This window comes from Gymnogyps californianus, chromosome 13 (genome assembly GCF_018139145.2).
Source record: "Gymnogyps californianus isolate 813 chromosome 13, ASM1813914v2, whole genome shotgun sequence".
Classification (NCBI taxonomy): domain Eukaryota; kingdom Metazoa; phylum Chordata; class Aves; order Accipitriformes; family Cathartidae; genus Gymnogyps; species Gymnogyps californianus.
In genome coordinates, this window is record NC_059483.1 from 19,742,081 (window position 1) to 19,769,100 (window position 27,020).

Below are 27,020 nucleotides of genomic sequence, written 5' to 3' on the forward strand. Positions count from 1 at the left end.
TGAGGATGGGCAAGGAAGGTCTCTTCTGTTCTGCAGGGCGGCGATGAGGGTGACCAGCACAGAGGGCAGTCATTGAAGAGAAGGGAACCACCCTAGCTTACAGGGACCAAGAGCATGGTGGCACCTTATGGATCGGGTGCTTCTCACCCGTGCTGCACCTGGTGGGCTTGGATCAGGTCAACGTTGGGCAGTCCCAGAGCTGCTCGGCCTGCAGAGCTCGGCAAGGGGAGCAGTGGGTTGAGAGAACCAGGTTCAAGGTAGAGGACAGGCACGGGATGAGGAAGGAGCTACTCCAGCTTGAAAGGATGAGGAAGGAGCTACTCCAGCTTGAAGGGATGGGGAAGGAGAGTCACTTGTGATATGTTTTGGGATATTTTATTGAAACTTTTTAGTTGAACTGAGTTTAGTTTGACTTCCTCCCACCCCCCATCTCCAATGTTCTCTGCTATACAGAGGAGCTAGTGTCCTGAAAAACTTTACGATCGAGCTTCTTCTGTGTGTAGGCAGATTTAGGTGTGAGTTTTAACCCTTATGAATTTGCAGTGTTCAGGGATGCTGACATTGCTGCTGAAAAGACTTGTCAGTTGAATAAAAACCATGTTCTGAAGGGCGTTTATCTTGATATTCTATGAAAATACAGACTTCATAGTGATTTTTTTTTTTTAACAGGGGAATCTCCTATGTTGTTTGCAAGGGAACCTCAAGTGACAACAGTTTCTTGAGAAGCCTCTTCTGATGTATAGCACAGTCATGCAATTGCAAAGAGCTTGTGGTTTGAGCATGAGGTAGGTGAGGTATGACAGCTAGGTAAGATTTCAGACCCTGTAGGGGAGGGAGAACATTCTTCCTTACTGGCAAGGCTGGCCTCACAGAAAAGGTATTCAATAAATGGGCTTATCTAAAACAAGATTACCTTCCATGAGGAGATCATTTTATAAACTGTCTGTTTCTGGCAGATCTAATTCTTGGCTGTGTGAATATGTATTTATCATGGCTAACAGTGATGGCCTCACCAGTAGGCTGTTGTGAGTAGAAAAGCTAGAAAAATTCCTTTCCATTTTGCACGCTAAGGTGAAGAAAGAAATTCCCTTTCTATTGCTGTGTGCAGAAGGACAGGTATAGGTCGCCTGTTTCCCCCAGTGTATTGAACTTCCATTTTCCTTGTGCTTGATTGCTGTAATAAGCATGCCTTGGAAAGTACCCAATTGTATTTACACAAATATTTGTCTTTAAATCTTTCTTCCCAGTTTCATAAATCTGTTAGGTCAGATGCTGAGATCATGTTTGGTTATTTATTCCAGCCCTACAAAGTCCTTATAAGGCCTGCGGCAAGATCCTCAGCTATGTACTTTTCTTAATATATTTGTCCCTCTTTTCCCCCTTGATAAACACTGTATGTTCTTGTGTACCAGCAAGGCTATTTGAATCTGTGACATAGGTGAAAGGCTGTCTTGTTACTGAGCCTCTTAATTTTAATACAGTTCATCTTTTCTTTGGTAAAATTTATATGGCTCTAATTATGAAAATAACACCTTGGGTTTGTTTCAAAGTTGTGATGTAACCTGAAGCAATGAGGATATTTTGATGGTAGCAAGCATTCACAGCGACCTACCACCCTCTCAAATGAAAGGTCTAATAAAAATGGCTGGCATCGCACAAAGGGTAACTGGGCTCTGCCCTGGCTGTGTTTGCAGACCTTTAGATCAACCTTTAACTGTTATGAGTGCAGCTCATTGTCCTGGAGTCCTGCAGATCTGTGCCAGGGCTGTTCAGACACAGCCTGCTTCAGGCTTCTTGTGCCTGTCCTGGTTTTCCCAACTCTCACTTGCCAGTTGTTTCAAGCAAAGAGTTGACTTTGTTACATGGACAAATGCTCGCTAGGAGTGAGCTGATTTCATTATGTGTCTCTCAGCCCAGGTTTGCTGTTTGCTACTGGCATTGGGTATGCTTGTGAAGGGAATCGGGCATGGAAAAAGTCTCTGTAGCACTGAAGAAGGTTAGGCATGATGGCTAGCCTTTAGGGGTTCAACCACAGCTTTAACGTACTTATTCTCTCCTGTACCTGTCCTTCTGGTGCAGATGGATGATGGGGAAGAAGGCTCGCTTAGAATAAGCTTGCACATCACAAGTTCTGACAGCTTGTTTCCTAAAAACTGGGAAATCTCATTCATAGTCCATTTGCTGCACTGAGAGCCTTCTGCGGATTAGCAGTGCTGCACGAGCTGCTGATTTAACGAAGCAAACAGGATGCTCTTTCGCCTATTATTGTGCAAACAGGTTACCAGCTCGCATTGAATTACGCAGGTTTCAGCCTTGGTTGTCCAGGTTTCTTGGAAGGTAGCAGGCATCATGCAAACAGTTCATAAAATCACAGATACCAAGATTATTTTCAAAGCCAAAAAGGCTGTACTTATTTTTGCAACTCATTCCCCCCCTCTTTTCCTTTTGTGCTGTGAAACTTGGAAGCGGGGTTACGGTCCCGTGTGTCCCCTGCTCTGAACGTCCTGTTGTCTGTTGGGATTCCCCTTGTGCGGGGCCCCGCCAGAGCCTGAATGGTTATGTAAGGATTTTTATTTTATTCTCAGTCTTGGTCTCTGCCACTAGTTGAACTGGATCACGGGCTGAGTGAATGGGATCTGATCCGATCTGAACGGCATGCAGCTCTGCCACTCGAGAGGAAAGAGAGGAGAGAGACCTCCCCCGTACACACCCACTCAGCCTCCCTGCTCTTCTTCTCTCTTTTAAAACTCTTTTCCCAGGCGTAACTGAGGTTGCTCCCACTGATCGGGAACACGTACCGAAGCCAAACCGGCCGGACAGCGCAGCTCCAGGCATCGGTCCCCAGTGGAGCAGCAGCTACCTCGGGCAGGGCTGTGTTGTTTGACTCTCCAGGCAGGGGAGGAGATAGTGACAATTTTTATTTAGGCTGAACACGAGGCATATTTAACTAGTTATATAACAGTGACCCTGGTCCGTCTCGGCTGGGTGCAGGGAGGATATATGCGTACTGATTCCCGTCACACTGGCTGGGTGGATTCAAGCACTAGGAGCTATTTACCAAAGTTATTTTCAGAAACCGTAAGTGCAGGTTTCCCTGCCTGTACCCTGGACTGTTTTATCAGGAGACATTTCCCGCTTGCGAACTGAACAGCCAGTGAGAGTGGATTTAGTGTTCGCTGGGCTGTGGGCAGAGATAACGAGTTGTCGGGAGTGACTGGAAACTTTTGTCCTGAAGACCCTGAGACAAGAATAGCAGAGGGGCTGAGAGCGTGCGGCCACATTGAACAAGTATTGGGGCAGAGTTGCGGGCAGAGGTCTTGCCTCAGTGCACTGAGCAGCATGTTACTCTTGGATGAGTCTCAGCAGTTTCCAGGTAGGACACAGGTTGGTTTTTTTGTGTCTTTTTGTTTGGTTTTCCCCCCGCCCTGTTTTCTGTTCCCTCTTGCTTTCCTGTTACAGACCGTTCATTCTCCCTCCCCTGCGCAGGAGCACCCTACTCAGTGGCTAGCAAAGTGCATCAGGAACCGAGACTCAGGGGCTCAGGTTTTAATTTGCTCCCTACCTGGCCGGGGATGGAAATGGTTGGATTTTCAGAGTCTTGCAGTGCTTGTTGGTTTGATGGAGGGGATATGAGAAGGAAGCTCACTCTTTCTTTGTGCTTTTAATTCTGAAGACTTTGGTGCTGTGACATTCTGGGTCTGGCTGTTATTGTTTCTGCTGCTGTCATATTGTAAAGCTGCTAAAGTAATTTTTAGCAAGAGAGGAGGCAGCTGTTAATATCAGTATGCTTTTACATTCAGTGTCCTCTCCCCCACCACCTTCAACTTTTTGTGTATACTTTCCCCCAACAGCCTACTCGATAAGAGTTTTGAGAGCTTCTTTTGTCAGTGAAATATCTGGTGACTTGCTGACCGGGCAACAGTGCGGGCACCAGGCAGAGCTGTTGGTGCTTGCTCCAGATCCCCTAATTAGTGCCTAATAGACTAAGAGCTACTTGGCTCTTCCCCTCTCCATCAAATGGAAGATGCTGGTGAAACCGTAACATGAGTTTACAGTTTTGGGATGGCTGCCACTTAGTTTGCTTGCTGGTGAGAGGACGTTGTCTGTTGGAGAAAAAACTTTGTTCAGTTTTGAAGAACTTTCTAAATTTGTGATTTAACTTGTTACTTTGAGGTCAGGTACTCAGGGACACCAAGCTTCTTCCACCTTGTTCATGTGGCAAATACCTCCAAAGTTCACGCTATGAACTTAATAGGCTGGTGAAAAATGGTCCCCAGGAATTCCAGCTCTGGGTTCCTGGTTTATTATAGGAGTCCAGTGCAGTGTGGTCTTCATGAGGAGTTTTTATGGAAATAAGCCATGCAGTATTTGTTGTCCATTAGTGGGAGGGGTGGATTCTAGCAAAAAAAAAAAAAAAAAAAAAATCCATCTTTTCTTGCTTTCTTATTTCTCTGGTTGTGGTGTCAGGATAAAGAAGCTAATTCTGGGAGAGTGTGAACTGAGAAGAGAAAGGAATTGCGACATAAAATGAGTTTGGATAAATGAGGAATCTGGGTGATACAAGTGGCTTATATAACTCAGTCTAGATAATAGGTATAAAAAGAGAAGATGGGAGGGGAAGATGCTTTTGGAAACGAGACTGTAGATCATAGATGGAGGGAGAATGCAAGGTTAGAGGCCTTCCAAAAATTTTGGGTGGAAAGGTATTTTGGGGTCATATGTACAACCGTAAGAGAGCAAGGGTGCAAATGAACTCCTCTTTTTACAGCATCGCTCGTCAAGTGATAAAGTCTGGGGCAAGGTTTATCACAGTCTGCTCTACCAGTGGGAAAATTGTCTCTGAGGAAGCGTTTGTAACTGATCTAACGTGGTTGTGCTCTGGCTCGTGGATCCAGGAGGGTCTCCGTGCCACTTCTCCATAGCGTTCTTGTCCCCAGAGAGGATGATAAAACTGCACAAGGTCACAGAGTGGGTCTGGGGCAGAACTGACACATCATGTCGTTCCCTGCCTTTGTGCTTCAACCACTGGTCAGTATTTCTTTTTCTTTCTGGTTTACATGGCTTTTTCTCACTCTAGGTGCCTGAATGCTTCTTTGGGGTCTTCAAAGTAGCAAGCACTTGTATATGCAGTACTGTGCTATCTGTTTATTATTTTATAAATGTTTCTGGAAAGTTAGAGAGGATTTTAATTATTTTTATGGTAGCACCCACCAGCTAGTAAATCAAGGTTTGTTGCAGTATACTACCTATCCCCCTGTTGCCCTACAAGAAAAATGCCTCTTATTTAAAGAGCCCTGTCTCCTCCCCATATACACATATGCTTCTTTTTTGACCATAGAGGCAGTTGTAATTTTAGCAATCTTATGAAGGAACTGGTGCTTGCTTTTTTCCCAGGCTGTAATGTGCTTAGCTTTTGGGGTGTTACATATTTTGGATGGAGGTGTCCTTGTGACATCGTGGCTTCAATTTCTGTGAGTCTGATTGCCATGAACAACTTTGCAGCCCTTTGTCAAACTCCTTTAGCAGCACACAAAGCAGCACCAATATTTTGAAAAGGAAAACTAGAAACAGATTGTTCTTTGAGTGACAGTATTTCATTCTGGTCTTACTAGCTTTCTCGAGTGCTCTCGGTCACTTTTCTGGCTGCACTTGATGGGAGAAGTGCCAGTGGAATGTGGTGGCACACAGGCTCAAACTCAACAATTTGCATTTTTCTCCCAAGTGATACCTCCCTCATTAAATAGAGTCCTTAAAAATTCCTCTGAAATTACTTCAGTGACTGAAGCAGAAAAAGGGAATGCAGCTGAAGTTCTGTGCTTTGTTACAGTTCTAAAAAAATCCACAACTATGTTTTGTTTTTCCAAGTAGGAAATTATATTTAAGGAGAGGAAAGAGAGCCGGTTGGTCAGAGCATAGGACAGGGAGCCAACAACTTGGGAGTAACTCAGCACTGATGCCTACCTGATTTCTCTGCCTTAGTTTCCTCCTCTGCAAGATGGACAGGAGGATGTTTCACAGGTTATTGTGAGGACTGTGTTATGCTTGTGAACTCCTTTGACACTGAACTAGAGTGCAAATGCCAGGTATTATAATTTTGGAATCTCTCCTCTTATACCATTGCCATCATAAGCAACAACAAATGAGCACTCAGATGCTGAAGGATGCTTTATGCTGGGATTATTTCCCATGCTGCTCTTTTAAATTAGGAGTGAGTATCAGCTGACTTCTTCCCCCCTCCCTGTTAACAGGTCCTGAATGAAGCTATGGTGAGGGCTTGAGGCCGAGATTAAAGTTCGGCTTGTGCTCATTGTTTGTTTGCCATTTTGGTGGCCTTGGAAGCGTGTGGCAGCAATAATCCCTTCTTTATTATTTCTCATTGCTCTCAGGGTATCCTGGTATAAAGCTAATACCACAACTCCCAGCTACCTAGTGTAAACTAATGCTTATGTAATCATTGCATAATGCAGAATGCTTGCTCCCCTACTCGTCCTCTTTTCTTAGTCCCTGAAATTTATCCCTAGAAGAGTCATGGTAGTAGCCAGCTGGAATCACTGTACTGGGAACATGTCAAGCCCCCGTATGCATCTATTTTCTGAAGTTTGGAGGGGAAATTTGTCTTTGTTACTTAAATCAATATTTATCCACCTTAATAGAATAGACCAGATTTTTCTTTTTTTTTTTTTTTAAGTTTTGAACTGTTGTGAAAATAAATAAGGTCTGGCGGTTAAATCTGGTTACTTGTGGTTTAGATCCCTATGGTAATTTTTGTAATCTGGCTGGCAAAACTATATTCAGGGTTACTAGTTAACTGGGATAACCAGAAAGGGGAGGTTTCAGTTCCCTGCTACACGCAGCTTGTTGAAAACTTCCCAGCACTCGAGCCTGAAACACTTCCTGACTCCGGTGCAGTAGTTTTATGTAACTCGGTTGCTCTTGCACACCCCCAGCTAAAGGACAAATGTAACCCATCCCTGCTTCACTCGCTGCCTTAACGGGTGCGTTTCCTGGCTTTGTTTCCCTGTCTTGACTAATGCCCGCAGTGTCTGCGTGAGAGAGGGGGGGCTCGTGAGGAGGAGGCAGTTTACATTTTAAGTTTGAGGACTTCTATTGGGAAAAGTAATTTTGATTATATATCTAGAAGAGGGATGCCAGGTAGCAGTGTTCTGTATTTCTCCAGTTCCTGCCATCTCAAAGCACTATGAAAATGTTTGATTTGCAATTTCACAACCCTCCTTTGAGTGTTGTGGAGCTGGAAACGGACATGAGATTGCCCCGTGCTCCGGAGTAAGCGTCAACCTTTCCTCTGTGACGCCTGCGAGAGGGAGGACAACCTGACGGGCACCCCTCCTGGGCTGCATTTCGGGGGCTTGTGCAGGGATGGGGGCGAGGTCCCAGAGGGGCAGGGTGCAGCTGCCCTAGCGCAGGGCTGGCCGGAGCAGCTACCTGCCGCGCTCCGGTGGCACGGGGTGCCGGTGGCTGCAAGCCCGTGCCATACAATGGTTATATAAGTGCTCTTTGGTGTTTATGTAACCCAGGTCTCAGCATCCGCAGCATTGAGGCCTGGCCAGAGCAAGAGCTCTTGGGTATTTGGGGCCTGGTTCTGCTTGCATAACCCCAGCGCTAGAAGATACATTGTCTGTCACCAGAGTTGGCTGTTTGATGTTGCAGTTTGCCTCTCAGCACTTCTTGGCTGCTTCCTTTCCCTTTGGTTTTTGGGTAGTATCTTCCTTGCTCCTGCCCTTCAATTCTGCTTGCCTGTTGTTCCTGAGGGATTCTTTCAGGCCAAGAAAGGAGTTTTATTCTGCAGCATAACCTCATGAGTAACTGATATGCTGAAAGACCTCTGAAGGAAAAAAAGAAGGGCAGGGCTGCCTTATAATTTATCTTTTAAAGTTTTCCATTGATTGGGGCTTACTTCCTGCCCAAGAAGGAGTCTAGAGATGGGTTTGGCTTTTGTGTGTTCCTGGTCTGGCTCCATCCCTGTGCTCTGGCCCACAGAGCCTGTGCTGGTGGTATTTTCTTCAGAGCTCGTATCACGTCTCTCCTGTCCGTCCTCTGGTCCTGGGCTGGGGATGGAAGCAGCCTGCCATCTCTCACCAGAAATCTGCAGATTTCATGTAGGTGTCTTGAACTCACAGCGACTGATCGCTTTGCAGATACCTAGAGAAATGAAAAATGTGTTACTCAGACTTCAAGCAGCGCTCTTTGTTATACCAATATGACAGTCTCTGTATCTGGTTACAGTGACAAGTATGAATGACAGACCTGACTGAGGTGGTTAACTCCTAGATAAACCAGCAAGGGGAATGAAGATGTTAGAGCTGATGTAAGTGCCATTTGACAGGCGAGAGAAGCTTCCCCAGGGAGCAGGCAAGCTCTGGGGCTGGGCAGGCTCAGCCCGAAAGATGCCTTTGTGTCTCGTAGTACCGTGGCTGTGACTCAGCAGGACACCAACCGTTGCAGCCGGCAGCAGAGCTGGGGCGAGAGCAATGGTGGAAATCGGTCATTCCTCTGATCAGTGGGCTGCGTTTCGCTGGAGTCGAGCGGGGACAGCATCCAGCGAGGGGCTGGGGGCTGCAGGTCCCGCTGCCCGAGGTGCACAGCGTGGCTGCCCTCTTGGCCGGGGCGCAGCACGCCTGGCCTGGGAGCTCCCTGCAGCCGTGGCCCTGGCGAGGAGAGGACGTCCACGAGGGGCACCCAGACAAGCACAGGAGTACCCCATGCATGCAAGAAACTACCGGTGTAGACAAAAGGCTGATCCCGGCTCGGTGGTGGCTCTCATGTTGTCAGAGAGTGGGCGGCCGCTCGCGGCTGGAGAGGGCCGAGAGGCCCTGGTGCGCTGGGCCCCGGCATGCTGGCGGGGAGCGCGGCCAAGCGGGTGCTGCGGCGCGGGGGGGTAGGTGTGCCGGGTTATACAATGCTTACATAATTAGGGCTTTGTTAAGCAGTTGTGGCTGGGAGGGGCGTCCTGCCGTTGAAGACTGAGCCCGATTATTTTCTGAGGAGAACAAAGTCTTGTTGCTAATTAGCTGCCCTGATAGCGGCTGCAGGGAGTAGCTACGGCCCCGAGTCCCGGAGGGGCTGCGTGCCCCTCCGTCCCCCCTGCAGGGTGGCTTTCCCGGTGCTTGGGGAGGAAGGAACAAGGCATTGATGTGTGTCAAGCCCTGGGAGGGGGCTTTGTGGCTCTCCTGGACGTTGCAACAGGTAGGGCCTGGAGGAAGGGAGTCCGAGCTTCCCCCTTGCTTTCGCCTATGCCGTCCTTGAGAGGTTTCACAAGGAATTTCCTGCCTCCAGCCTTGGGGTGCTCAAGTGTTTTTGTAATGCCGCCTCTATGAGAGGGTGCTCTGTGCAGATACCTCTCCTCCCTTCTTGCACGGCATCCATGCAACAGCTGCACCAGTTGCATACAGAAAAAGAATATTCTGAAAATATTTAATTTATATTCCACAGCTGAATACAGGATGAGCCAGAGCACTCTGGCTGTTGCCAGCCTCTGAGATGATTGCTGTGCCACAGTTAAAGTGCTGTTCTTCAGGTGCCAAGTCGAGTTGAACTCTGGCATCACCTACACACCTCTCCAGTGCACTGGGAAAACATCACATAACCCCAGAGAACATCTTCCAGGCTGTCAGTGCCTTTGCAGTCGGGCTTGCTCTGCAGAGTCGCTTCTCTAGCCTTTGGCACAGTTGTAGTTCAGTGTGTCAGTGACTGCGAGTGTTGCAGCTGGAGCTGCGCAATTAGTCTTTCTTGTGCCATCCCTCAGTGCTCCTCCCATTCTTGCTTTGACAGCTCAGTACCGGCTGTAGTAGTACTAGCTAGTACTAGCTAGTCTCTCACAAGCTATTGCTCACAAACTACATGGAAGTTTCCAGAATGCCTGCAATAATATTTAACTGCTCCTTGCTCTGTGTGCAGGACAAAAGAGAGGTCCCAAAGCAAGAATTAACTCCTCGCTGCTCTGCGTGCAGCTACCTTCCTCACCATGCATGCACATCCCTGTCCTTAGGGTAGGAAATAAGGCCCAAAGACTCAGCAAAATAGTGCTATTTGGTAATCTGAGTTTCCATAGTGAAATGATTCTAGAAATAAACAAGTGTCTAGTTTTCAGTGGTATGCCTTCCTCAGAGTCGTTGGAGTTACCCTGGCAGAGAAGTTGGCCTCCCAGGAGGAGGGTGTACCCCCACCTAGCCATGTTAGCTAGCTGGTAACTGAGGAGGCAAGGAAGTAACGATCTTACAGCATTTTGTCCACTGAGGGGTCTCTTGGACCTTCTTGTGCAGCGGCTTCAGGCAGGGGACCCTCGGGTCTTATCCTGAACAGCAAGTTCTGTACTCCTAGGAGTGTTGAACTGTTGCTAGAGCTGAGCTGTGGATGTTTACTTGTGTGTGCGCAGACACTTGGACTTACTGAGGTTTGCCTTGGAGCATGGAGATTGGATGCAGCTATAACGCTGTTTCTCACACACCTTGGTGTCAGGAGGAGACTCTGTTAGTCACAGAAATCTCACACCTCAAAAAAATGTACCTGCTGCTTCATGACACTTCACAGCAACCTGAGCCTCTTTGCAGAGCAGGCTGTGTGTGTCGAGAGCAATTCACTGCTGAATCGAAGATGCTAGAGAATATTCTCCAGGCTGCACCCCATGCTGTTTTAAAGGAAGTTTGAGAGTATTCTGCAAGAAGGAGGTGATGAGGTGAACTTTATAAGCTTGGGTGCAATAGGAAGTGCCCGACTGTGGGACAAATCTTTTGCTATGTTATGCATCATGAGTCACACCTGTGTGCGGTGTTTAGGGGCAGCTCTGGCAGTCACACCACATAGGGAGCATCTGAAGCAGAGTTATACAGAGCAGTCACGACTCTTTTTCTTTACAGAGACTTCTAAACCGTAATACGCAAGTGTCGGTCGAGAAGCCAAACACCTCCCCCTGCTTATATGTATAGCTGGGGGCGGTGATTGCTGCTGCTTATTGAGCAAAGAAAACTGGCAACCCCTGGTCTGCAGCACAAACCAGAGCCGTGCTGTAATCAGGTCTATTGGGTTTTGATAGTGCAGGCACGTTTTAAACCTCTAAAGTGCATGAGAAAGGATAGTCATGCCCCTCTTGGCGTTCAGGGTACCTTGCAGGACAGAGTGCCTGGGTGTGTGCCGGTGTCTGTAACCGAGGTCCAGTGGGAACTGCCTGGGGACCTCTCAGACGGAGAGCTGTAGCCCACCTGAAGGAGCAGCTGCTTGACAAGCTCACTGTCTGCATCGATGCTATCCACCACTACCCTCAGGAAGCCCACTTTGTAGATCTGGTGCCTCTTCTGGTGAGCGCAGTGCAAAACATGCAACAGAGCTGGTGTGAACCCAGCAGTTGGTGTTCCAGCTGATTCTCAATGCCCACAGTGTGTAAGTGTGGGATGGGTTTACATCCTCATCGGCGACCATGACTGACCCATGGCTGTCTTCTGCTGAGCGGAGTTGGGCCTGCTCTTTTGCCCAGCTGTGCTTGGGCATATGTGGCTGATCTCCCTGTGCAAGGCTACGCTGAGTTGTTACCCATGGGCTGGTGGCAACATTTTTCTCATTGAGGCAATGTGGATAACTGCCCAGGTCTTCCTAGAGTGCGTTAACAGCTTAAGCATGATCAGGCAGTTGTCAACATGCAAACATGGCTGATGAATTTTTGTATTGTGTAAAAAGCTACTTGTATAGCCATGTCAGCGTAGCGTGTTGAGCTCCTGTTACAAAACCATAATTGCATTTCTGTTGTAGATGTAGGCTTGGCAAAATTGGGGCAGGAATTATTCCATTGATTACCTGATGGGACCTGTTCAACGAGGCTGTTCCCACACTCCCTCGAACCCAAAGACCAAACCTGTTCTTGTACAAAATAGGTTCTTGTGTGTGTAGTTATTGTTTCCTAATGCATTTCTGTCCCGGTGTGGGTCCCAGTTACACAGCTTGGAGCTCACTGTGCTGGAGCTCAGCCACGTGGCTGCAGTGAGGAGCCTCAATTTTCATATGCGGTAAGATTTAGGCTGTGTACACAATCAGGAGTTTAATACAAAACAGCAACAAAACAATTCCTGCTAGTAACTGCCAGCTCATGTCACAGGTGTGGTGGGAGCTGCTGCATGGCTAGACTTGTGATTTTATCATTGTGTTAGTTAAGCTTTGTGAAAAGCAACTTTATTGTAGTGGCAAGGATGGGACCAGCCTTGGGAAGCTGGCTGTCCTCTGAATCCCACTGCAGCTGAATCAGTGTGATGTTTGGTACTGTCGCTACTGTGGAAGAGATCTCAGTATCTAGATGCGTATGTGTCAGGAATGTGGGCTGAGGCACAGATTGTGTTCCTCACCTCAGAACTTGTATTGGCAGGACAAACACCAGCCTGAGCAGACGTGGCTGTGGCGGATGGGGGCCTGTACTCAGTGCAGGACCAAATTTATAATCAGATTTTGGGCTTCAGGCTTCTGGTCAGATGAGAATTATATTTACGAAAAAACTGTCTGATCCAGCTGTGTGTAGGTTTCACCAGAGCTTGTATTACATATGATTAAGAGGAAAGAAAAGGTAAAATGCAGAGGTGGAATAGGTCTACATAGGGATAGCACAACAAATATGAAAACATACAGGGGAGACACGTAATGGCCTCGCCTTTGGGTTGCTGAGCCTTTGGATTTTGTTAGCATCACCCTCGTCCTGAAGGCACCCTTTCCTGGCATGGTGCAGGTGGCAGAGTCGCTGCCAAAGGAGGTGACGTGGGTAATTGCTGGGGTGTGGGGAGAGAAATGCTTCCTCTTCCGAACAAGCATGACTTTGTGCTCTCTGATGCCTTGTCAAGGTCCCCTGGGCCCAGGGTGCGATGGCAGCAGTGTAACCATGGCAGTGTTTGTCTCCGGGATAGTCACTGCTTTAATGACTCATCGGGGAGCATGTGATCACGTGTGCAGCCTCCCTGCTTCCCTTTGCCCTATTTCATCCAATCTTTTGATCTAGTTATATAACCAGGAGTCGAGAGGGGTGGGGGGAAGGAAACAGTGCTGAAGAATTGCAGGTAATGTGACTAAAATGTGTCTGTAGCTCAAATAGCAGAGCTGTTGTCTGGGAAGCCTGGGAAACTGGGTTTATTCCCAACACAGTTCTCTGCAAGTGAATGTGATGCGTGATATCTGAGCTTGTAAGTTTAAGGAGGCATGGTGGGAGGACAGGGCTCCACGACCTTGCCTGTGGTAGGAGAACTACCGTGATTGTAGCAGCGATCCCCTTTGCCTTTATCTTCACATGCAACATAACTCTTTCTTGCATTCATCATGAGATCTGTTTCATCCCATAAGTTGTGGATACCTGTTTTTCCAGTATGTGTAGGACTTGCTGGGACTGATGTTCACCCAAATGTTTGAGCTGCTCTGCTGCTATTAGTCCATGGTGGGGTGAGCCCTGAAGTCCTAAATGGATTCTGACATAGACTTCGAGCAAATGGTGGGGCAGGTCTGGTGGGATGTCTGGAGAGGAAGCTTGCAAAGTTGGTGCTTTTGACCAAGGTGTGAATCTAGTTCTCGTCATCTTGATTTTTAAGAGGTGATACTGGTGGTAAGCTTAATTTAATAGACATATTAACGTGGCAGCTGTACAGGTGCCTGTACATGCAATGTGCTGTACTGAAGCATCCTTCATTTAAGCTCCCAGCTTTTTGAGAAGGGATGTTCTTTGTCTCCAGATCCCACGGAGTCACAATGTGATGCTTGTTGGTTCTGTATTACTTCATCTGCCACATTCTTTTGCACTGATGTCTTTTTTCCTTCTTTCCTTCAAAGTTCTGTCTAAGTGTCATTGCAGTTCAGTCATTAGCTCAGATACACAGTATAAGCAAGAAAGCTGATTATGAGATGAGGTTCAGGGTATCTCTTTGTCTGACACAAGGAGACAAGATGCTTCAAAGAAGCTATTACAAGGCTTGTCAGAAACAGTTTACTTCAAGGGAAGCTTTTGAACAGAAACATTTCCTTTCTGTGCTCTGCAAGCATTAGCTTGGTCACTGGCAGCCTGTTGAAGAGCAAAATGTCACATAGAACAAGGTGTCATTTCACATAGTGCTTTAAGACTGAAATCAGCCACTAATGGAAGTCTGAAAATAGGAGAATGCAGAGAAAAAGGAATGTGTGTGATTTATAAAGTAGAAAGAATATTGCCACTTACTTTTTGTTTTTAAAAAAGCTTGCCAGAAGTTACCATTTAAATCATGAGAGTGGAGCCCGGTGATAAAACCACTGAGCTGCCTGCTAAGCCATGGCCCAGTGTTTCAACCAGATAACCTCTTGCATGGTATGTTCTGTTGACTTGGAACATGGTTACACAGGTGTTGTCTAAATGGAAATTTCTGCTCCACTTGAATGCTTTGAAACAAAGAAAAAGAGGTTTGAGTTCCTTGTTTTAATCAGGGCTCTTTGGGCCCCTGTAGGAAAACAGGCCCTTAGGGGCAGCAAGTGCTCTACGTGGACTGAAATAATTTTGCCTTGTTTTCTTGTCAGGACACTTTTGGGCTGTGTTGAGTGGTTTAGTCTTGGCTTTCACTGGGAACAGACCATTCACTGTAAAACTTTTTAACACTCTTTGAGTGGCTGTCGAAAAGGACCCCAGTTTTGACCCTCAGAGAACATGCTTGCAAACGAGTGAGAATAGGGATTGTTGGTTCCCATTCAGCTCAAATCCTGATGAATGCTCATGTAAAAGCCAGCTGCCAGCCTGGCACAGTTGTTCTCATGTCATTACCTCCTTGTCTTTTCAGACCAACCCCAGGAAGCTGTGTTCAGCGGTGACCATGTTGAACACACGGAGGATGGAGAATGGCAGCGCTCTACTTCAACTACCTCATCTCAGAGTGAGCGGGCAGAGCGACTCTTGCAGAACCAGCACAAGAGCCTGGCCTCTGAGGACACCAAAAAGAAGAGGGCTCAGAAACCGTCTCACATGCGGAGGAACATAAGGTAAGCAGCAGGAGGACAGAAAGAACTAGGGTCCTATATAGCCCTTTGGGTAAAAACAGAATCTCTGGACCTTGCTTCTGAGCTACATTTTGCCACTGCTGGCAAACCAGATGGCTTTTCTTTTCCAAAACCTTAGGATTTCACCAGTGGGAGTAGTATGATCTCAGACTGGAGTGCTGCATGTGGGTGCAGACTTGTTTGGTATTTCAGAAGAGCGAATATTTGGTTATGGAATATATTGCAAAAATTGTGTATTTGCTGCTGGCTTTTAAGACATGTAACTGAAAAACAGTACCACCATTAAGTAAATATCCAGTTTTGGATATCTGCTGATGAGGATCCTATTGCAAACAGCCTAAAATATAGTCTGTCCCTCTACTGTCCTGGGTACTTGTTGGCAGAAATGCTGATGCTGTGACTGGTGACTGAAATGTTGGAAATCAATTTCACCTGGATTTTATAAAGCAGTAATTGTTTGATTGTGTAAGTCACCACATATATTCTGGGACAGGTTGTGAGGTGGTAATTCACTATGAAATTTTGTTCAAGGGGATCTAAAATGCTCAGAGGAGTCATAATGGAGCAGGAACTCCTGTGGCAGCAAGTGGCTCTTTTGCACTGTATGTAATGTGCTGGTGGTCTTTGGTTCATATTTAAGCTTGTGCAGATTGATTTTCTTAAAGCCGAAGGAATAAGCATTGAGTAGGCCTTGGAAACTGAGACTCCATTAGGATGGAGGAGATGTCCCTGCAGTGTGGGGTTGGGTGGATTTAAAGGCTAGTTTGAGGGAGCTGGATTTTACCACTGCTTGTACTGCACCTCTCCTCTGGCAAAAGAGCCTTCATTTCCAGGGATGCACATGTGAAACTGAAGGGGGGGGAAAGTAACTTTTGGAAGTAAAGAAAATTACCCGTAAATGTAAGGTGCTTTGAAAGCATCCTTTGAAACAATTGTTAAAGCCATTAGAGGTCCTAGTTCCTGAAAGTACTGTGTCAGAGGAGAATCAGGGTGATGACTTTTTGTGGGGGAATTGATGCCTATTCTTCCCATGTATCTTCTTTGCATGACTTTTTGCATTTTCTGTTTATAAACTGCATAGCAATAAATAACATCCTTTCAGATAGAAGAACTAGTCTATGATAACCTAGTTTAAGTATATACTTACGCCCTCACATTTTTCCTCCTTTCATTATTTTGCTTCTGTCAAACTTTTGTCTTTTCCTTGACTAATAGTAGTGTTACCTGTAGCTGGGAAGCACAGTCTTGAAATAGCTGTAGAATTTGTCTATGGCTTTTGGCAATGATGTTCCTAGTCTGTGTAGCTGACAGACTACCTGGAGCTTGTCAATCGTCTTTTGAGCCAGCTGTACAGCCATTCACATTTTTGGAAGAAATTGTTTGAGTGTAACCAAATCACGTTTCTCTGTTTGCTCCTGTGTTCAGGAAGCTGTTGCGTGAGGACCAACTGGAAGCCGTGACAAAAGCAGCCCAGCAGGAAGAGTTGGAGAGAAGGAAACGGCTAGAGCAGCAGCGGAAGGATTATCCAGCCACTATACCAACCGTACCCCTAGAGTTTCTTCCTGGTAAGCAGCGGGAGATGCCACCCGAAGCAAGATTTTTAAGGATAGAAGCTGAATGAAGAAGAAGGTAGTGTCATGCTTGTCCATGATAGGACAAGGAGTAATGGTTTTAAACTAAAAGAAGGTAGATTCAGACTAGATATAAGGAAGAAATTATTTATGATGAGGGTGGTGAAACACTGGCACAGGTTGCCCTGAGAGGTGGTAGATACCCCATCCCTGGAAACATTCAAGGTCAGGTTGGACGGGGCTCTGAGCAACCTGATCTAGTTGAAGATGTCCCTGCTCATTGCAGGGGAGTTGGACTAGATAACCTTTAAAGGTCCCTTCCAACCCAAACCATTCTATGATTCTGTGCTGCACTTAGACTTTCAAGTGTAAACTTCTGAAACGGCAGTTCCAAACCCCTTGTTGGTTCAGTGCAGTCAGTTCCACTTCTGAGCTAGTTCTGAATCAAGATGCTGTGGCTGCATGGTGAAAGGTGCCAGGTAACTTTTGTTGAAGATATTTTGACAAGTTAATTGTGTGTAAGCAGGATGCTGGAACAGGTGTCTCTTGTCTTTCCAGCTGGTATGGAAGCTTAAACCAACGGACTTGACAGAAATATGATGTCCTTGGTCCAGATCATATTTGTACTGTGAATGGTCTGGTAATGCATGGGTCTGCTACTAGGGATAGTGGAACAATAGACTGGGTGTACATATGTTCATGATGTTAGACTGGATGCACGTATGTTCATGATGTAACCTTGTCCTTTCTTGCATGTTTCAGCAAGCAGTGAAATAGCAGGCAGTATAAATGGTTAAGCATTACCCTTGTCTTCCGGTGAATTTGTCATCTTGCGTTGTCTTCTAACCTGGATCACTTCAGTGATCTAGTTTATAGCACAGCCTCTCAGACTGGTGTAAAGGGCAGAGAAGTGCAGTTGGAAGTTGTGTCGGGGGTAAGAAGTTCTTGAGTTGACTTTGCCTCTTGAGAGAATGTATATTCTCCCTTAAGTGCAAGTGTTCAAAACATTTTTACATGGAGGGGAAGGAATAAGAGCTATTTAAAACACTTTAACTGTTGCAGAGTAGGTTGCAGCCCCAGAAGAACGTTGTTGCTTGCTGAGTCACTGCAGCGGTGCTTATTTGGCCCTGTTAGCTAGCCTCTCTCCCCACATGGCAATACTTAAACATACAAATGGTCTTGATCAGCAAAAGTTGTTTATGATATGTGGGATGTAATTATTACAGTGTCCCTACTGACAAAGGGCAGTCATCATCCCTTCAGCAGCTGGTACTTTCTTTGCTGGAAGAAAAACAGCTTTTACTTCTGAGACCCCCCCAAAAAGAGAATAAGAAAGAAAAAGGGACTTTAGCATGTTGCATGGTCAGTTTGCACCAGCCAGGGCATGCAGTAGAGAGGGTGCCATCAGCAATGGGCTATTGTTTCGGCATATTGAGAAAGGAGGAGATTGTGACCCAGGAAGCTGAGTCATAGCAGTATTGTAGACAGTGAGAGTCTGTTATGGGAAATTCCAGGGCTAAGTTATGGGAGCAAAAGTGGAAGGAAATACTGTCTGGTTTCTGAACAGTTTTGTCTCCTTCCCCATTATTATGAATTACTTATTGTTTGTAATTTATGTTTGTAGGGGACATCGTTTTCAGAACAGCAGAGGCTACCCAGCTCCCCCCTCAGGTCCTGGCTGAGGAAGTGATCTGCCTAGATAGTACCAGCAGTGGCAGTGAAGATGATGCTAAAGGAAAGAATAGCATTAAAGATGGTAAGTGACCGATTGCCTCAGCCTGGTCTTTTCACAATATGCTGTTTATTTAGCCACAAGTCTCCTGTTTTCATCTAGTCAGATGCTCCAGTAGTGAATCACTTCAGATTTTTGTAGGCCTGTTGGTTTCCAAATATATGGCCAGTTCTGGCCTTTGAGTTCTAAACTGACATTTATAAAATGGCCTATCAGGCACTCTTGTGAACTTGTGTTTACTTCTGCTTTATAAATGCACTTAATTTTGCTTAGTGCTCTGCTGAAGAATGCTTACAGGAGATGCGGCATCATCTGCTGTGTATAAAAGGAGCATCCTAAGTATTCAGATCTGCAACTGAAAGTGGTTTTTGTGTCCCCTGTCCCAAATGGATCTAACCTGACTCCTTTATTACCACTCCAGTAGAGTACTTCTGCCTGATTTCCTTGGTGATCCTTAGACATTGTATCAACAGATAAAATGCATGTCTGGGTGTCGTGGTTTAACCCCAGCCAGCAGCTAAGCACCATGCAGCCGCTCCCTCACTTCCCCCCGACCCCGCTCCCAGTGGGATGCGGAGGAGAATCAGGAAAGAAGGTAAAACTCATGGGTTGAGATAAGAATGGTTCAATAACTAAAGTAAAATATAATACTAACAATAATAATAATGAAATATAATAATAGTAATGAAAAGGAATATAACAAAAAAAAGAGGGGGGAAAAAAAAAAAGTTATGCACAATGCAATTGCTCTCCACCTGCTGACCGATGCCCAAGCAGCGATCCGCCCCTCCTGGCCAACTCCCCCCAGTTTATATACTGGGCATGATGTTCTGTGGTATGGAATATCCCTTTGGCTAGTTCGGGTCAGCTGTCCTGGCCACTTGGCCACCTGTCCCCCCAGCTTCTTGCACACCTGCTTGCTGGCAGAGCATGGGAAACTGAAAAATCCTTAACTTAAGATAAGTGCTACTTAGCAACAACTAAAACATCAGTGTGTTATCAACAGTATTCTCACACTAAATCCAAAACACAGCACTGTACCAGCTACTAAGAAGAAAATTAACTCTATCCCAGCCGAAACCAGGACACTGGGTTTGGGAATTAAGAGAACATAAAACACTTACAGAAACTGTCTCATGTTCTGTTTGGATCAGCCCAAATTAATGTTCTCTGAAACATAGGGAAACTCAGGGAAACTCATGCTTTTATATGCTGATCTGAGAGGCCTGATATGTGCCTGTATTGTGCCTGCTTGTTCAGAGTAGGTCATTTGGCCAGTGTGGAGTTGCAAAAGGTGCTAATCTTATTTTCCTTACACGATTTTTTTTCCATGCATGATAAACCCTGATGTCAAGTTAACCTTTACCCTTATTCTCTCCTGTTTTGGTTACTTACAGAAGTGATTGAGCTGAGTTCAGGAGAGGATGATGCCCTGCAAATTGTGGACAGCAGTGACTCTGGCAATGAAGGGGAGGAGGATGGCAGTGAAGAGAGCAGTGGCTCTCATGTGAATGATGCCTTAAATCAGTCAGATGCTCTGGGGCAAGTCATTGTCAACATAAATCATCCACCAAATGAGGAGGACATTTTCCTGGCTCCCCAGCTTGCACGTGCAGTAAAACCTCATCAGGTAGGCTTTATTAGCCTCGAAAATGCAATGAGTTCAGGCAAGCTTGCCTTGTAATCTCAGCAGAACTTCTTTGGTGAGCTCTGTGACCAGTCTGGTTGTGGTGGTGGCTGTTGTGGACAGTCAAATGATAAGGACAAATTAAAGGAAGGCCAGGGCTATGTATAACTTTGGCTATTGTTATCATCAGACCTTTGTATATTTAGATGAACATTTTAAAAATAGAATTATATTTATAAACAAACTAATCAACCCCAATTCAGATTCTCTGGCTACAAATGAATTTTGAGTTATTGTTATATTCTCAGGAATTTTTATGAGTATCTAAAAATATTGACTTTCTGAGCCTTCCCTAGATTAGACTACTGTAGTGAACTTGAAACATCCCCTTTATATTTTCATGGTTTATGCAATCCTAATGTGCTTGCCACTCTGTAAATACATACCCATCTTGTTTTTTTCTTCCACCATTCTAATACCTTTTCTACTTTTCTGTCTAGATTGGTGGAATCCGATTCCTGTATGACAACTTGGTCGAGTCCTTGGAGAGATTTAAAACCAGCAGTGGCTTTGGATGTATTTTAGCACATAGCATGGGCCTGGGCAAGACCATACAGGTCATCTCTTTCTTGGACGTACTTTTTCGGCACACGGAGGCAAAGACTGTTCTTGCCATTGTCCTGTAAGTAGCCACGTGAAGGGCTGGCTGAGGGGCTTCCTTGCACTACTTCTTTCTTTGCGTAGAGAAGATCAATTAGTGTCCCGTCACACGTCAAGCTCTGTCATACCCTTGCTGCTCTTCTCCCTCTTTCATTCCCTGTGTCCCTGAGTTTCCCTGCTGTGGTCTGCTCCTTCTGTCTGGGCACAGCTGGGTGTCATTCCCTATTCTCATTTTCGCTCTTAAAATCCCAAGTGACTCAACTGGGTTTTTAATCCTTCCATGGCTAACTTTTTCAGGTGAATACGCTCCAAAACTGGCTAGCAGAATTCAACATGTGGCTCCCAGCACCTGAAAACCTTCCTGCTGATTATAACTCCAAAGAGGTCCAGCCCCGCACCTTCAAAGTCCACATCCTGAATGATGAACACAAGTAGGTGCCAGTAAAAGCCCTTTTAAGCTCTTGGACTGCGTCTTACGGAACTGTTATCAGAATTGCTGTTGCAGACTGTTTAGTTTGGGCTAATTCTGTGCCCTCAGCTCCCAGATCTTTCCCACTCTGCATTTGTTGTGGATGCTGTCTTGAGGGGAGGATTTTGGTACCTGTGAGAGATTTACTGTCTCTTTCATTCAATATTTATATCTTATACTTCCTTCTCACACTGCTGACGCACCTTTCTGTTCTTCCATGTATGCTGAGATCCAGAACCCAGTTCCAGAGACAGAGCTACTTCTAGAGAGAGGAGCAGAAGTGCTATGGTTTGTTTCTGGTGGTACACTGCTAGTTCTGTCAGTGTCCTGGGATTCCTGAGGCATGTGCCCCCTATACCACGTGTCTCTTGTATTTTAAATGTGGGTTGTTTTTTTCCCCTGAGATTTTTCACACACTTAGGGATTCCTCTACCTGACACTGTGACTTTCTGTGAATTGTGTTGTCCTTGAGGGATTCTGGCAAGTTATACAAAACCTCCTTGTCCAGAAAGAAGAGATCAGTGATTGCAGTTACAGCCTGGTGTGGAGTGTATTCTTGGCTCGTGAATCTCTGCTTCTTTCTGGGTCATTTTTCTTGCATGGATCAGGACAGTGTAGTGGTCCTAGGGAACTCTCAGTTCATCGGCTTATACACTTATCTGTTGAGGTCTTCACCTTCTGGGTGGAATGTACTTTGAATCTGCTGATGCTACTCCAGGCATGTGTTTACTATTGGATGGGATCTGATGTGCTCTGGGTGGATTGAGCGAGGACAGCGTCTTGATCTGAACCAATTCTAAGTAGGCTAGCAGGGAAGGAATAATTGAGGGACACTAGCATTGGAAGAGACAACAACAAGGGATAAACGACTAGACGATTACAACCACGTGCATTAGCAGCTTGTTCTGAAAATGGTTTTTGCAGAGGCAGTATCCTCAACAGCTCTTTAAAAAGGATGCTCTCAAGTTTGATATGCTTTTGTACATGACAAACTTCTACAGCTCAGTTCCTTTAAGGATTTGTCATTCTCAACCCTGCTACCCATGGCACATAAAAAGGCTTTTTTCTTTTCCTCCGTACCAGATCGTCTCCTAAAGAAACTTCCTTGTATTCCTGTCTCTGGTTTGATGCGAGAAAGTGCTTCAATTAATTGAATGAGTCTTTTTTCCCAGCAGACTCCAATCCAGTGGTTCAAGCTGAAACTGGAGAGAAAGTTTACAGTTTGTTTGGTTGATTTGTTTGTTTGTTTTGCAGGACAACAGCTGCGCGTGCAAAGGTGGTGAATGACTGGGTGATAGAAGGTGGTGTGCTGCTGATGGGATATGAGATGTACCGTCTCCTCTCACTGAAGAAGTCCTTTGCCACTGGCAGGAAGAAGAAAACAAAGAAACAAGCTGGCCCTGTCATTATTGACTTGGATGAGGAAGACCGGCAGCAAGAGCTTCTGAAAGGTGGGAGGCCAGTCCGCGAGAGAGAATGTGATCCTGTTGTCCAGCTGGCTATCAACTTTGGCAGCACAGGGAAACAACCTATAACTTGCTTTTAGCATCGCTGATGTGATCAAACTTTGCTGGGCAGGATTGTGTCTTTGGAGACTGAAGGTTGTTGAGCTTTGAGTCTTTTGTTTCTTGCAATAGCTGCAAGTAAGCATGGAAGTCAGGACACTGAACTTGGGGGTTTGTCTGTGTGAGATTTGCCAGTCTGATCTAATGCAAGACACCCAACTTGATGTAATGCAGGTCATTGAGCAGAAATCAAGGGACAGTTATGTCTGATCGTTACCACATTATGCTAAATCGGAGCTAGTGTCTGGTCACATTTTATTTCCTGAATCAGCCTTACTCTCTGCCACCCATGAATACTGCTTTTTTTGTCTTTCAGAACTACCCCTCTTTTTCTTTTTGTGAAGTTGGTGACCATATACAACCAGAACTTTGTCTTATTCATCTCTAACTAACACTTAATGTTCCTTGTCCTCAGGGATTGAGAAAGCTTTGTCTCGCCCTGGCCCAGATGTGGTTATTTGTGATGAGGGACACCGGATAAAGAACTGCCATGCCAGCACTTCGCAGGCCCTGAAGAACATCCGCTCCCGCCGGCGGGTGGTGCTGACTGGCTACCCGCTCCAGAACAACCTCATTGAGTATTGGTGCATGGTAGACTTTGTCCGACCTGACTTTCTAGGCTCACGGCAGGAATTCAGCAACATGTTTGAGCGCCCTATCCTGAATGGGCAGTGTATTGACAGCACCCCTCAAGATGTCCGTCTCATGAGGTATCGCAGTCATGTCCTGCATAGCCTGCTGGAAGGCTTTGTGCAGCGGTGAGTCCACAAGGAGTTCTTAACAGTGTAGTCTGTGCAAACAGCTCCTTCTTCCCAAATTAGCCTGCTTGTTTGCTGAGTTTATGCAGTACAGCTAGTCTTGCTTCCTTATAGAATCATTTAGGTTGAAAAGACACTTAAGATCATCAAGTCCAACTGTTAACCTAACACTATCAAGTCCACCGCTAAACCATGTCCCTAAGCACCAAATCTACACGTCTTTCAAATACCTCCAGAGATGGTGACTCAACCACTTCCCTGGGCAGCCTGTTCCAGTGCTTGACAACCCTTTCGGTGAAGAAATTTTTCCTAATATCCAATCTAAACCTCCCCTGGTGCAACTTGAGGCCGTTTCTTCTCATCCTATCACTTGTTACCTGGGAAGAGACCAACACCCACCTCACTACAATCTCCTTTCAGGTAGTTGTGGAGAGCAATAAGATCTCCCCTCAGCCTTTTCTCCAGACTAAACAGCCCCAGTTCCCTCAGCCGCTCCTCACAGGACTTGTGCTCTAGACCCTTCACCAGCTTCATTGCTCCTCTTTGGATGCGCTCCAGCACCTCAATGTCTGTCTTGTAGCGAGGGGCCCAAAAATGAACACAGTATTCGAGGTGCGGCCTCACCAGTGCCAAGTACAGGGGGACGATCATTTCCCTAGTCCTGCTGGCCACACTATTTCTGATACAAGCCAGGATGCTCTTGGCCTTCTTGGCCACCTGGGCACACTGCCGGCTCATATTCAGCCAGCTGTCAACCAACACCCCCAGGTCCTTTTCTGCTGGGCAGCTTTCCAGCCACTCTTCCCCACACCTGTAGCGTTGCATGGGGTTGTTGCACTGACCCAAGTGCAGGACCCGCCACTTAGCCTTGTTGAATCTCATACAATTGGCCTCAGCCCATTGATCCAGCTTCTTAGGCTTGAGTTTTAAACAGGTACCTTATCTGTCTTTGTGGGAGGATCTTAGGGATACAGAGAAGACCACAGAGGAGATTCTTAGGTTAGCAGCTCCATATTTCTCTCAGAATCTCTGTCTTGTTCAATCTGTCAACTGCAAAGTGGTCCTTATGGCTCTGTTTTGCCTTGGGGGTTGAAATAAAGTTGGTTTGCTTTGGTACCACGGACTCTGATAATGGAGAACAACACCTCTAACTGCACCAGAGTGACTGCAGGTTTATTTTGATGTCTTAATAGTTAATTTGGATGTGCGCTTTTTGGCATCCTCTACCCAAGGATCTGAAAGTGTTTCATGAACCCTCAGTTATGAAAAGTGACAGTGTCTCCACCACTCTGGAAACAAATCAGCTTTGTTTCTCAGATGAGGGTTCTAAGATGCTGGACCAGTGATTTGGATGGAGCATATTAGTCATTGGCAGGGCTAAAAAGAGACCTTGGGTCTTCTGTTTTTCAACTGCCATGGAAAACAGGACTTTCATCACCCTCTTAACACTGTGACCTGTGCTAGAAGATTGTAACATTTGAGATCTCTGTAACTGTGCTTACAGTTGGTATTTGGCTGCAGGGAGAGTATCTCAGAAGTGTCGTGCATTACAGAAGCATGCAACTAGAGGTCTTTCTCCCTGCAGCCAGGTGGGCAAGAAGTCAAAATCTTACCCTACAGGCAGCCACAGAGACATCAGATGGGGAAATTCCCTTCCCTCTATTTATCTCTCTTTATTTCCTCCACAGGCGAGGGCACAATGTGCTGAAGGTTCAGCTCCCATCTAAGGAAGAACACGTCATTTTGGTACGTCTATCAAAGATCCAGCGGGCCCTTTATACAGAGTTCATGAACCGGTTCCGAGATGCAGGCAACAGTGGCTGGCTGGGACTGAACCCACTGAAAGCTTTCTGTGTCTGTTGTAAGGTAGGTTTTGGCAGGAGATGCAAAGAAATATTCTAGTATGTAAGGGAAAGGCAGGAATATGAGTCAAAACAGGAGGTAAAAGTGTGGTTGGCCAGGCACATCTTCTCTCCCCAGAGTGCCCTGCAATGGCCCAGCAGCATTGTTAATCCCCACTTCCAGAACGGGGGTGCAGGGATGTTAAACGTCTTTTTCAAATTTGTGCAAGAAACCTGCAGCAATCAGCTGAACCACCAGCCATCAGTACTGGGCTGATACCTTAAACATTTACCTGCTGCAATGCAAACAAGCAGCTTCCTCTGCGTTTGTGCTGTGTGGAGTGCACAGTGGCCTTCTGTTTTGTTCTCAAGGAGAGAATTGGGCAGTTTTAAAGTCAGGAGAGCCTTGGTTAAGATGGTTTGTACCTTGTGTCATGGCAGAGTCATGTTTTCTATTTTCACTACCTTAATGCAGTCAGACTGGTTTTCTCTGCAGTGCCTTACAGTTCCATGTGGGGATGGTGAGGAGATGATCGAAGTATTAGTTCTTTCCTTTGAATAGCTGTGGCGGCTTTCAGTCCACAATCATGGGCAAGCAGCAGGCCAGCGCAGGCCTAACCACTTTCTTTTCTTACCCCTTCAGATCTGGAACCATCCAGATGTGTTGTATGAAGCTCTGCAAAAGGAGAATCTGGCAAACGAGCAGGATTTGGATGTGGATGACCTTGGCACAGCAAGTACTAATTCCCGCTGCCAGCCTCAGGGAATTAAAGTCAAAACAGAGAGCAATGCATTGGCATCACCAATTGGAGAAGCTACCAATAGCAAGTTCCTTCAGAGCGTTGGCTTCAACCCTTTTCAGGAGAGAGCAAATCAGGTCGTTACTTATGAGTGGGTGAGTACCGCTGCTGGAGAACTCTTCATTTGGAGAGTTATGATAAACATAGGCTAGATACTTACTCTGAAAGACTGTACCTCTTTTTGTTAGGGCAGTTTTCTGAAGTAGAGCAAAGAAAAGACTCCTCTGTTTTAAGAGTTGGGGATTTCTCTTACGTTTTCTCTACCACGGAGTATCTTGATAAGCTTGTCTGCATGACGCTGGGTAGGGGTTTGGGGACTCTCATGAGGCAGGAGTGCAGGCAGCACTCTTTTATACCATTGTTTTAGTCTGACCAAACAGGCTGTGGACTTATTATTCTAAAAAAGGTGTTAGGGTGAAGTTTAATCTAAATAAGATGGTGGTAAATCTAGTGGGCTGGAGGAGAGGTCTTGAGACAGAGTAGGTAGTCATGAGAGGTTAAGAGGATGCTCATTCATCCGTACTCCAAGAAGTTTTTCATTTGGAGCTTCTGAAATGGGAGGTGGCAGCAGTAGTTGGGAGTAACATTGTCACCTCAACCTGGCTGGATGTATATAACCTCTCTGCAATGACTTATTTCTCTCACCTTGAGACAGGATTGTTGAACTAAACAGGGAATGACCAACTCCACCTGTAATAGTCTCCCGTTTCTCGGTAGGCCAAAGACATCTTGTGTAATTACCAGACGGGAGTCTTGGAGAACTCACCCAAGATGGTGTTACTGTTCCACCTAATTGAGGAAAGTGTGAAGCTTGGAGACAAGATCTTGGTCTTCAGGTAAGCAAAGTGTCAACAGCTGATCCTACAGTCACTAAATGCTGGAGTAGTTGAACCCCTCCTAGTACTAGGAGGTTGTTACACAGGGTGAGTGGTGTGGCAGTTCCCCTTTTCTCCTTTGTTGTATTAGATCCTGGTTTTCCTCCATGGATTTTATACTTCTGCCA

The 27,020-nt window shown here is 46.0% G+C and overlaps 1 protein-coding gene across 1 annotated transcript in view; it reads left to right on the plus strand.

The window, feature by feature from the left end:
- The window catches only part of RAD54L2 (RAD54 like 2), a 53,781-nt gene that overhangs the window by 19,464 nt on the left and 7,297 nt on the right, over nucleotides 1-27,020 (plus strand). The window contains exons 3-14 of the mRNA XM_050904499.1: nucleotides 4,769-4,776; nucleotides 14,789-14,976; nucleotides 16,420-16,559; nucleotides 18,190-18,321; nucleotides 19,695-19,927; nucleotides 20,425-20,601; nucleotides 20,882-21,015; nucleotides 22,308-22,504; nucleotides 23,034-23,376; nucleotides 25,065-25,242; nucleotides 25,861-26,112; nucleotides 26,735-26,853. Coding sequence (XP_050760456.1) covers nucleotides 4,769-4,776; nucleotides 14,789-14,976; nucleotides 16,420-16,559; nucleotides 18,190-18,321; nucleotides 19,695-19,927; nucleotides 20,425-20,601; nucleotides 20,882-21,015; nucleotides 22,308-22,504; nucleotides 23,034-23,376; nucleotides 25,065-25,242; nucleotides 25,861-26,112; nucleotides 26,735-26,853 — 2,101 coding nt within the window. The remainder of the gene's footprint in view (nucleotides 1-4,768; nucleotides 4,777-14,788; nucleotides 14,977-16,419; nucleotides 16,560-18,189; nucleotides 18,322-19,694; nucleotides 19,928-20,424; nucleotides 20,602-20,881; nucleotides 21,016-22,307; nucleotides 22,505-23,033; nucleotides 23,377-25,064; nucleotides 25,243-25,860; nucleotides 26,113-26,734; nucleotides 26,854-27,020) is intronic.